The sequence below is a fragment of the Zalophus californianus genome, chromosome 3 (assembly GCF_009762305.2).
Source record: "Zalophus californianus isolate mZalCal1 chromosome 3, mZalCal1.pri.v2, whole genome shotgun sequence".
Classification (NCBI taxonomy): Eukaryota; Metazoa; Chordata; class Mammalia; order Carnivora; family Otariidae; genus Zalophus; species Zalophus californianus.
In genome coordinates, this window is record NC_045597.1 from 53854042 (window position 1) to 53866531 (window position 12490).

General features: G+C 42.8%; 1 protein-coding gene across 6 annotated transcripts in view; it reads right to left on the reverse strand.

Annotated features, from left to right (window-relative positions):
- Nucleotides 1–12490, reverse strand: part of ENOX1 (ecto-NOX disulfide-thiol exchanger 1) — a 555783-nt gene that overhangs the window by 99888 nt on the left and 443405 nt on the right. For all 6 annotated transcript variants that reach the window (XM_027591387.2, XM_027591386.2, XM_027591388.2 and 3 more), the window contains one exon: nucleotides 7514–7698. In XM_027591387.2, coding sequence (XP_027447188.1) covers nucleotides 7514–7698 — 185 coding nt within the window. The remainder of the gene's footprint in view (nucleotides 1–7513; nucleotides 7699–12490) is intronic.

Consider the following 12490-nt stretch of genomic DNA (forward strand, 5'->3'; position numbering starts at 1 on the left):
AAAGAAAGTCTCTTTCTCTACACTGTAACAATGTGATTGTCTTTTGTTGTTGTTGTTGTTAATAATGTGATTTTCTGGCCCTGTCCAGTGATAACGAATTATTTTCTGCACTGATGTTCTCATATATTAAAGATATTATGATAATGTTGTTAAGGGCTTCTTCCTGAATGAGGAAACAACCAGATCATGATGTATGTGCTATTTCTTCCTTCTAACTGGCCATTTTTGAGGTTCATAAACCCTACTGAGAAGGAATCCCCATAATACGGGCGCCTGGGTGGCTCGGTTGGTTGAGCGACTGCCTTCGGCTCAGGTCATGATCCTGGAGTCCCGGGATCGAGCCCCGCATCGGGCCCCCTCCTCAGCAGGGAGTCTGCTTCTCCCTCTGACCCTCCCCCTTCTCATGCTCCCTCTATCTCATTCTCATTCTCTCTCTCAAATAAATAAAATCTTAAAAAAAAAAAGGCATCCCCATAATACATTGTAGCTGAAATTCCAAACTAATCAACCCTTAGTTCACTTGTCTAAATATTTCATAAAACCTCTTAAAATAGAATTTATCATTATAAAAATGTTGAATTTCTTCTTTTGGAAAAATGTCTTTTTCCCTTTTTCTTGTTCTATGTTTATGCTTGTGTCATTTTCCTTATTTTTTTTCTAACTGCAGAAGAACTGTTCTTCCCACTGGTCTTCCGCGACCTCTCCATGTCCTTCTCCCTCCCTCAAGAACAGCTGCTATTCTTCTACTCTGTGCACAGCCATTTGAGCTGATGTTTGCTCCCCCCCCATCCCATCGGGTCTTTTTCTCAATTCTCTGCTTCTTTTACTCCTCTAGGACAAAAAAAAACAAAAAACAAAAAACAAAAAACCAGAGTGGATAAAAAGTTAACCATTTCTCTATCGTTATTCCAGATTTCAGCCTCTTCCTATTTGTCTCCCTTTCCTTCAACCTAAAACCCTCCTAATTTGCGTATCTGCCCCCTTGTCCGGAAGCAGCTATCTTTACTCCTAAACATGCTGCTTTAAGTTCCCATGTCCATTCCTCTTAGATATCTGTAAAATGTGCCCGCTGTTCTTGCTTTCCCTATAGATTTCTGGACAGCCGGAATAATTTGCAATACCCTTCCCCTGTCCACCTCACGGGCCCACATCTTAACCAAGAATTCATGAGGGGCGCCTGGGTGGCTCAGTCAGTTAAGCGTCTGCTTTCGGCTCAGGTCATGATCCCAGGATCCTGGGATCGAGTCCCACATTGGGCTCCTTGCTCAGCAGAGAGCCGGCTTCTCCCTCTCCCTCTGCCACTCCCCTGCTTCTGCTCTCTCTCTGTCAAATAAATAAAACCTTAAAAAAAAAAAAAGAAAAAGAGAATTCATCAGAGGACTAAAGTTCAAAGCCCCTGAAACAGGTTCTTGTTCAAGATGTCAGACACAGAACATGTGTGTCTGCTCTTTGGTTTTCCTTCCTCTGGAAACGCAATTAAGCTGGCTGTCAGTGAATACACTTAAAAGAGCAGAAAGAATGGGAAGGGACTTCCAGGGAGCTCTCACATAAGACAGATTCTGGCATTTGTGGGAACCCCAACTGTTCCGCAAGTGAAGCCTGGCAGTCAGGGCAACACCACATGGGGGGAGGTGCCGTGGCAGGGAGAGGTAGTGGGGAGGAGAGCGGGACCCAGGATCGAGCATGGTCGCCCCCACGGCTCCCCCGGGAAGTCATCCCGACCTGCCAAATGGAAGCACACCAGCCAACACCACCCCATGAGAAGAAACCTGCAGCAGCAAAGAGACAGACTGAGACCCAAAACCAAAGACCCAATCCTGAAATAAATAGAAATGACTCAGGAACAAACAGAATTTTAAGCATCCTAATTAGTATTCTCAAAAAGATTTAAGAAGATACTGAAACCAAAAAACTAAGAGTGTACAAAGAGACAATAATGAAAGAAGACAAAGAACACTTGGAAATAAAATAACATGATGATCAAATAGAAACTGCGGTGGAAAGGATAAAAGATAGAGTTTAAACAGATTAACAGGAGAAAAAAAAATGGTAACGAGCAGGTAGCATCAGCCTCAGAAAGGTCCGTTATCTGACTGGTGGGCATTTCAGAAAGAAAATAAAAACGGAAAACAAAAGTGAAAAATTATTAAGGAAACAGAGACACTCCTGTTGCAAACTCCTGCTACATCTGTCTGTATTCTTTGCCTGCCGAATTTTTCCCAGGTTCTTCCCAGCACCACCTCTTGAAGCCTGCTGGGCTTCCGAGGATATTTGTAATTTTTAAGGGATGTGCTTCTTATGTTTCAGAAGTAAACTTTGTTTTAAATCCTCTGAAATTTTCTTGGATGTGCTCATTTTACCTGTCTTTCCCTAAAATTTTCTAATGGTCAAAAACACCACCATCCCCACCGCAGTGGCCTTCTGCCCCACGGCCATCAACACCACCACCTATGGCACCATTCCCGCTGCCAGGATCATCATCCTGGCTTTGACATGGATGCATAAGACTTTACTGCATGGGAACGTGGGAGAGGAAATGAGCACAAACCTTTCATTGTCTCTTTTCTTTCTTTCTTTAATGTATGTACTTATGTATATTTAGATTTATTTATTTATTTATTTTAGAGACAGAGAGCGAGCAAGCTGGGGGAGGGGCTGAGGGAGAGAGAATCCTCACGCAGACTCCCCACTGAGCACAAAGTCTGACGTGGGGCTTAATCCCAGGACCCTGAGATTATGACCTGAGTCAAAGTCAAGAGTTGGCCGCCTAACCGACTGAGCTACCCAGGCGCCCCTCATTATCTCTTTTAAAAAGTACTTACTAAGCAGCTGAATAGTTTAGAGAGGATTTCAGACAAGATGATTTACTTATGTGGTCAGAATCACTCACTGATGTCATTTCAACACACTTTCATTTATTTCTTAATATCTGTCCCAAAGATGAGTTCTTGAGCAACATTTGGCAACGCTAGCTGGGGCTACTATATATTTTAAGAAAATAATAGTATTATATGTCTCTGTCTCCTTCTGTAAAATTAGTCTAGATTAGTGAGGTTTATAATACATATACAGAAAAATCATACAAATATTCCTTTTCCAGCATAAGGAGAAAAACATTTGTCAGTTAATTTCTAAAATGCTGTCAATTATAATAATCCTCTTTTCCCCAGTTTTGTCCTGATTTTGCTAAATAAAAGTTGTCAAGACAGCTGACTAGCCCTGGTCTTTAACTAATGTCAAGCCAAGAGTGTTAGAAATCCACTGCTCTATATGGGCCAATGGTTTACTGGCCTAAAGACAGCTGGTCTTCAGATGACATTTGCTAACACTATTAAAAAGCATTGGCTCAAAGTATTTATGAGGGACCCTTCTGACATAATCATCATCAGTCACACAGTTTTATGATCAGCAGCTTATAATGGGATCCTGTTGTTATATGAATATTTACCAGTCCTGTCAATATGTTTTACAAAAGGCTTCAAAAGGAATTGATTTTTAAATTGGTTATTTAAAAATATGATATATTGACCTATCCTCATGAATGAAAATACAAGTACTATTTAAATTTAGGTGTGGTTAAAACCATAATGAGGCTAAAAAAGATAAAACAAAACAAAACAGACCAACCTTACCAAGCGCTGACTGACAAGGAGACAGAACGACTGGAATTTTCCCATATCCCGTGGGAATGATGATGGTAAAGACACTTTGGGAAACAGTCCAGCCATTCCTTAAAAAAGTTAAACATACTGACCATATGCCCCAGCAATTCTAGTCCTAGGTATTTACCCAAGTGAAATGAAAATTTATGTCCAAACAAAAAGTCTATAAGTGAACGTTTGCAGCACATTTATTCATCTTAGCCCCAAAGAGGAAACACCCATATGTACATTAACTGGTGACTAGATAAACAAATTATGGCTCTTCCTTACATTGGGATACTATTCAGCATAAAAAGGTATGAACTACTGATACATATGGCGAGGGGACGTGGGGGAATCTCAAAATCATTATGCTAGCTGAGAGAAGCCAGACTCGAAAGTTCATTCTATATAATTCTACTTATATGACATTCTGGAAAAGGCACAACCATAAAAGGTAGAAAACAAATCTGTGGTTGCTGGGAGTCGGGCTGACTACAAAAGGGGATAAGGGAATTTTTTTGGGGAGGTAATAGAACAATTTTATATATTGATTGTGGTAGTGGTTTCACGAGGGTATCAATTTGTCAAAATTCATAGAACAGCAGCCCTAAAAAGAATATTTTTATTATATGTACATTTTGCCTCAATAAATTCAGTGTGATGATTGGAAGATAAATGAGATAGGCATACCCTTTCCTTGTATACTTAAAGATACAAATGAAAGCCAACAACCTCGCTCTCCTTGTGGCAGAGACAGGTTGACTTCATTGCCAGCTTAAGATCAGGTAAAGGCTCCAGTGTTACCATGGATACAAGCTATTATTTCCTTTTGTGTAAAATCTCTAATATTAAATGGTGACTTACATGGACTATAGGGGTAGACTCAGAAACAACCAGACAAAGTCACCCAAGGGTTTTCAGCCCTAGGACCCCTGCCCATAACGTTTCCTTCATGAACATAAGAGAAACTATAATGTCAATGAAGATATCTTTAAGGGATTAAAAAAAGAAAGGGTAAAAACTTTTTGGCTAAACTTGAGGGCAGTTCTAAAAATGGCACGCTAGCGTTAAGGCTGTGAAAACTGTATTTTCTTTTGTTTGTTACAGAAATAATTTCCCATAGATCAGTTGCTAAAACAACAACATGTGGGAGGCGAACCTCTCCTCTAGCAGTTGACTTTCCTGTGAGATCAGGGTTTTCTAATTAAGACAGTGGATAGTGGGCAGATTGAGAGTAAATTTGAAAATCAGCAGAATTCTTTGTGGTAGGGCTCAGATTAGCAAGGTGTGGTAATTTATTCAAAATGATATGAAGGTAAAAATTGACTCTTAAAGGGCACTTATTTTAGAACTCTATTTAAGATGTGTTGCCACAGAGACTGCCATGCATCCACCTAATAACCACTAAAAATTAAAATCATAGCTGCTGCCGCCGAGTGAGTGCTTCCCACATTACTAGGAGGAGCTACACATACCTCTAGGACGTAGCCTTGCTATTTATGGTCCCCAAATTCGGAGCTCCCCGCAGGCTCCATGCTAGTCCTTCCCTCTGTGCTTCTGTCCATTATTCCGACATTTAACAAATATATTTACCTACCATGTATCTATTAGTGATTGAATTATGTCCCCTCAAAGTTTCCATGTTGAAATCCTAGCCCCCTGTGCCTCAGAATGTGATGTTATTTGGACACAGAGTCATTACAGGTCTGACTAATTAAGATGAGGTCATCCTGGAACAGCATGGGCCCTTCAGTCCTATACAAATCGTGTCCTTATAAAAAGCAGAAATGTGGACGCTGACACGCACAGCGAGAGCGCTATGGGATGATGGAAGGCAGAAAGCAAGGTGATGTGTCTCCAAGCCAAAGAACACCGGAAGCTAGGCGAAAGAACGGGGAGCAGGTTCTCCTCACAGCCCTCAGCAGAACCAACCCTGCCGACACCCTGATCTGGCACTTCTCACCTCCAGAACTGAGACAATACATTTCTGTTGTTCAAACCAAACTCTACGGAAACCAAATCCCACAAAACAAAACAAAACTGAAGTACGTTTCCTACTGACAAGAAGATTCTGCAAATGTCTGAAAGGCTGCCGCAGTGCAACACCTCCTTCAAGGGACTGGGGGTCCGTGGTGACTTCCGGCATTGCTCCTGTGTGGACCCCGCACGTCTCTCACCCAGGACCCGGCGCCAACCCCCTCGCATGCTCCTCCCTCACTGAAGGGCTCACCCCTACCTCCTCAGACTGCTCTCAGATTCAAATCTTTGAGCACCGTCCCAGTTTTATCAACTAGTAAAGCAACTGGGGCGATCGTTCCTACAGGAAAAGAAGGCCCATTGCATGAGGCATGAGATGGTAGCCATGGTCTGGGGGAATCGACAGACAGACTCCGTGGTCTCTGGGGGAATGGAGAGACAGACTCTGCTCCTGGCAGAGGCGCCGAGGCACAGCCAGCATCGGGGCATATGGACAACCCCAGGAGCCTCGCAAAGCAGCTGTTACACCCATTTCCAAGCACGGGGACCTGAGCGGCGACTGTAATGACATTTTCCTGGCTGGCTCTGACCTCTGAATCGCACTGATTTGTCTAACACACACTGTGAAACATCAACCAGTTAGGACTCAAAGCCAAGACTCAAAAATTGCTTTAAAATGGCAGGAGATGGTTAAGACATAATTTCTGTGACTTGGTCATTAACTTGTTTATATCCCGGTCTGCACATCTTTTTTTTTTTTTTTTTAATACCCTTTCCTCTCAATTATTTTTCCCTGCTTGGCTAATGTTTCTGTAGCAGTTACCTCTAATCATTAAGACACTTTTGCAGGGAATTCATGCTCCTGATCTTGGAGAGCAGTCAATATGGATGGGGGAATTAAAACAATATCTTACTCACTATGTAGTTTAGTTGCCCATCATTCTATTTACATTTCCCTTGTTTAAATAAAAACAGGGCTTTTTTTCCCCCAGAAAAGAGTGGTTAGGTTTGTACATTCCGACGGGTAATACAAAATACCCACGTGTGATGATAACTTATGCTATATTGTTCTAAGGTAACTCGAAGGCTCAAACACCGTAAGTCTATCACAGTCACTTGATGTTTTCAGAACTCGATCCCGCTATGAGTCTTTGATTCTGTTCCCCGACTGCTGTGCTGGGGTCTCTCGTCCCCTCAACCCCTCACCCCCACAGTCTGTGCTCCTTCTCCTTCCTCCAATGCCCCGCAGCTCCTGTCTCTTCCTAATGACTTCCACAGACACATCTTTAGCTTCGATGTGGGAGGCCGAAGTCTGGCGCCCCTTCACAAAAGCACAGACACCACCCTGTTTCCAAACCTGCGCATTCTGCTGCTTCATCCATTCCATCAACAAACATGTCTTAACTATGCACGGTAGTGTGTTCGTGAAAGCCCGCTAGATCCTCCGTGTAATCCAGAAGAAGTGAAAACAGCGGAGTTTACCTTTACACGGAGCTTGGAACGAAAGCCCGTCAACATGCTTTTAACTTAGAAGTTCTCAGAGGGCAAAACACTTGCGTCATGATCCGCAAGGATTTTCTGACCATTTGCCACGAGGCTAAATTCCATCCACAAACCTCTCCACCTCCTAGATTCTCTTCCTTAGCTTCCTATCTCGAGGGTGTATTTCTTCAACAGATTTCTTTGGCTTTGATGTTTCTCCACATTCTGCCTTTCTGCACCCATTAGCACTTTCCTTTCCTTGCAACCGAGCAACCGGTTGCCCGTTCTCCTCCTTCACCTTTCCCGGCAAATGGCTGCCATTTCACTTCCACTTAATACACACGTCCCTTTCCCTCAGACAGAAGAGAAAGAAAAAAAAAAACAAAAAACAAAAAATGGGGCCCGGGTACCTGCTGCATGCCTTGCATGGTCTGCTGCAGGAACTGCAGCTGCTGGTCCTTGGTGACGGTTTCCTCTGTTCGAAAAAGCTGTTCCTTCTCTTGTTTCAGCAGCTCCACCTCATTCCTGTAGGCATCCAGCTGCCAACGGAGACTGTCGTTCTCCTCTTTAAGAGCATAGGCCTGAGCGGCCAGGGCTGAAAGACAAACAGAACGAGCTCCAGTCAGTCACCTTCCTGCATAGATGGAGGGGAGGCCTTTCGTGGGAAGGGCAGTCTCTCGCCCCAGCTCGGAAACAAAACCCAAAGGCCTTGCCCCGGGGCTCTGCTCTTGCGTTTGGCGGGTATCACTGCTTTCGGCAGTTTTATCTATTCTATTTGGGGAGGAATGCTTGCTGGGGGCACAGGAGTCATTCCTTCCAAAGTCCTGTCTCTTGACCTCTCCCCCCAAACCCCCTCTCAGAAGTCGGCACGTGTGGCTAGGTGGTGACAGTGTCGAAAACTCCGGGCAACAATAGTACCCACCCTAGTACTGTCTCTACAGGCTGGCGTGGCGGCTCGTGGGGCCACTTTCTTTCCAACCGTCCCACAGGTTGAGGCCTGCAGCAGCCTCCCAGACAAGGAAGGAATCGACAGGCCCGCCATTCCTCCCTGCACGGCTGCTGGGATGCTTCGCACAGCTTGTTTGTTTGCTCCTATCAGAAGGGTAACTTGGTTCCATTTGCTTCACCCACAGATTAAAACTCTGCTTCCCTACAAGGCTGAGTGTTTACTCGAATACTCCTTCCTGAAACCTAAAACTCTCTAGGTGCAGATCCAGACCTCACACACATCTCCATCTTACCGAGAGACAGAGACCATTAATGCAGGGTCTTCCACATCTCAAAGTCTCAGAAACAGCAGAGACTGAAGAGAAGAGTGAATGGTACAGAACAACACTGAGGATGGTTTACAGCTTATTGCTTTGTGGCCTCTCCAGGGTAAGAACAGTCGGTTAGACGCCCACCATGTGACGACGCCCACCATGTGACAGGCACTGGGCCCAGAGCTTTGTATGGACTAAGTCACTGCATCCCCCATCAAGCCTGCTCTTAAAACCCCTCTTGACAGATGACAGAAGTGAGGCATAGAGAAGTTACAGAACTTCTCTCATCCCACAAAATAAGTAGCAAGAACAGCCTTGGGGTGCCTGGGTGGCTCAGTTGGTTAAATGTCCAACTTTTAGTTTCAGCTCAGGCCATGATCTTGTGGGTTGTAAGATCGAGCCCTGTGTCAGGCTCCTTGCTCAGTGGGGAGTCTGCTTGAAAATTCTCTCCCTCTGCCCCTACCCCCACTCATTCTCTTTCTCTTTAAAATAAATAAATCAATCTTAAAAAAAAAAAAAGTAGCATGAACAGTCTTCAAACCCAGTCTTCAAGTCGCTGGGCTGTTCTGCCAGTCCGGATGCATGTAGTTCTTACCAGGCCATTTGAAACTACTCTCGAATTCTCTCCTCCACTCCCCTACCAGTGTCCTAGACTTTCTCCCCCACCCGCAGCAAATTCACACTCTACTGTTGTAAGCAAGACAAAAGCAGAAAAGAAATATTAAAACTTATCAGAAACTTCTTCAGAGAAGAGGCTTCCAGTTTGTAAGGCCTACTGTACGGCAGGTTCTCAGTGTGTGCTCATTTCCACCTCTCACCCCCCAAAACCAATCAGAGAGCACTGGAGGTCAGCCCCCTGCATGTTCTACCTTCACATTATAGTACACTGACAATCGATCTTCACGGAGGTGCTCTGAGACCCCAGTGAATTCTCTCCTCAAATAGCAAACATCAAATTATGTTAATAATAGTTTTATAGTTGAGTGGTTTATGGTATTCTGCTTTGCAAAATGATTATGTATAGTACCCACGGAACGACTAATCAAATAGAACATGCAATTAACCAGAAAATTCCCTACCTCAAACCATTAGGGATCAATTAGTCAACAAGCATTTACTCCATACAGACTCTGTGCCCAGGCCTGTCTGGGCATCTTGGATCACAAAAGGAGGAGCCAGAATATGTCTCTTCTCTCAAGCAGCTCAGAATAGCAGAGAAACTGACACATTTGTAAAGAAACTAACACATTCCAGGGAAGAGAGAACAGCCTGATGCCTGGCATATAGTAGGCACTTAGTGAATGTTGGCTGGATGAACAAATAAATGAGCAACTTTGTGTCAAGGGAATACATCCTGTAGGAGCTCAGAGAAGAGAAAGGAAATAGCAGACCAGAAAAATAAAAGAGGGCTTAGAACGCTGGAAGTCCAAGGCTGGGGAAGGACATCTCAGTCCAGAGCAAGAGCATAAGCAAAAGCCCAGGGAAGAGAATGGGAGGGAGACTATTTGGGGCAGGAAGGAGAGAAGCTCGATCCAAAAGGCAAGTGTTGGGCTGGAGGTGATGAGAAAAAGGTGAGCCATGGCAGGTGATGAGAGGGGCTCGGAAGTCAGGCTAGAGAGTTCGATTCAGTGTGGCGGCCAGCCGAGAACCACTCCAGGTGCCTGGGCAGCGTAAGAACACGATGAAATTGGTGATTTAGTAAGATTAGTGTGGCAGTGGTTCGTGGAATGAACTGGAGGCTGAAGAGAATGAATGAAGGAAATTGTATTCGTGTACATGTGTGTACAAAACCAAGGAGCAGCCAATTTTACAGTTTCCGGGGACTTGTAAAATCAGAAAGGACCCAGAGTATGGCCAGGAGCATGAACTAGTGCTTTTTAACATCATACAGCCCAACTTCAGATCTTGTCCACACCCCGCGACACCAACTCCTGACAACTCAGTTTACCAATCCACGAGGAAATGGTTATGAGGCATCATTTGAGAGGGATGCTGTAATAGGGCAAAATTACAGAAAATGCAAATGATGGAAAAAGTGTTGGCACTACATAAGCACATTACTACATTTAGTAGCATTCAAAGACACTTAAGTCATTTCCTTAGGAAGCTCTATTTGGCCCCTTTTCAATTTAGAGTGGCATTTTTATTATCATAACTGATAGCAGGTGTTTGTGAAGAAATCGATTAGTATGCAGGGATGGAAATTACATTTTCCAAATGAATTGCATAGTCTGCAAGATACGCTGAAATCTGTGTAGCAAAATGCAAGCAGCTATAAAGCATGTGCCAGCAACATTATTTAAATAAATTATTTGAATGTAAATACATATAGGAAAGTGCACCATCCATTATTTCATGGGCTCTCTTAGAAGCTTGTGGAATGGCACTTCTTCTTGGCTGAGCCGAGGGACCACTATTTCTGCCAAGCAAGAGACAATGCTGTTTGCGTTTCTGGACTAGGAATGTGATATCATTATATTAAAAAAAAAAAAACAAAAAACCAGCAGTTGTTAACTCTGTAACTGCCCGCCCCAATCAATACCATAGCCAATCCCATCAACGTTTTTATAACTGAGGCATATAACTAATTTACATTCCTGATTAAATGATTTCAAGCTTGATATTTGAAAAAAAAAAGGTTACTCATGGCAGCAAAGTGGTGATTTCTAAAGGGTGAGAAATTGTATATTGACTCCACTTAACTTCAGGCCACCTGTTTGTAAACATTATTCAGTGTCATGCCGCAGCCCTGAATGCACCCTTCAGATGAGGCTTCCTGGAACATGCTACATTATGTTTCTAGAAGAAATAAAACCCTGATAATTCCTAACTTAATATCATTTTTTCAGTATATTAAAAACTCAGAAACTTGAAAGTTCCACTCTTTCATTTCTCTCTCTCTTTTTTACTCTTTAGTTCTTTCTGGGACATTGCATTAAACAGTTTTGAAAAATGTGTAATCAAGCTTCCATGATAAAATTTACCCTTGAGAGACCGCATAACAAATTCACTATTCAAATAAGTGTAAGGATTAAAAATAAACTACAGTATGCATCTTTTTATAAGAATCCCTGAGGATTGTACTATGTTCCAATAAATGGAATATTTAGCTAAGAGCCTCCACATGTGGATTACCAATTTTCAATAATAATAAAAAAAGAATACAATAAGACTTGAAATGTAAACTACTCTCCTGAATATAATTAAATCTTCCTTTGGTGATTACAAAGGTGCTCCTGAATCCAGTGGTGCCTCTGGATTACCATTAGTTCATTCACCAACCATCAGATTATTGAGAAGCTCTGCGCAAGAAACTGTGGCATGGGGCACCTGGGTGGCTCAGTTGGTTAAGTGTCTGACTCTTGATTTCCACTCAGGTCATGATCTCAGGGTTGTGAAATCGAGCCCCTCATGGGGCTTTATGCTCAGCAGGGAGTCTGCTTGAGATTCTCTCCCTTTCCCTCTGCCCCTCCCCCCTGCACACAGGCGCATATGTGTTCTCTCCCTCTGTCAAATAAAAAAAATAAAATCTTAAAAAAAAAAAAAGCTGTAGCATACAAAAGGGGAAGGCCAGTGCAGTTGTCAGTTTATACTTGCTCAGATCTTAGAAAACTTCTGTTACTGGGGTTTTCTGATTGGATCGAAAATGAAGTAACAGTGTAAGAAAAACTCTGCTAACCAGGATTAAATTACATTTCAAAAATTAGCACTGGACTCCTAAAATTACCAAAGTGACATTACTGTAGGAAAATTGATCCAAAGATTAAATTGCACTGCTGAAAGGAGAGGTTTAAAGGTATTACAGCAGTTTGCTGTACCCTTTACTGGATTCTATATAAACCATTATTCTTTATAGTAATTATGGTCAAAGTGACCTCTTCTTGTCTCCTGTATTACTTACTGTGTTTCCATGGGAACAGTGGCATGCTTAACTTCTTTAAGTAAATAATCTGGTGAAAGCCTGGAAATCTCTCTCTTACTGCCTAAGCCAGCCTCAGAAAAATAATTAGCACTATATGAAGAATGTAAGTTATTTTGGGTTATGTCCCAGTAAGCTGACAATATGTTAATATCTTTTTCATGCTCAGGCAAGATGTAACTAAATAACAAAACACTTTAACATAT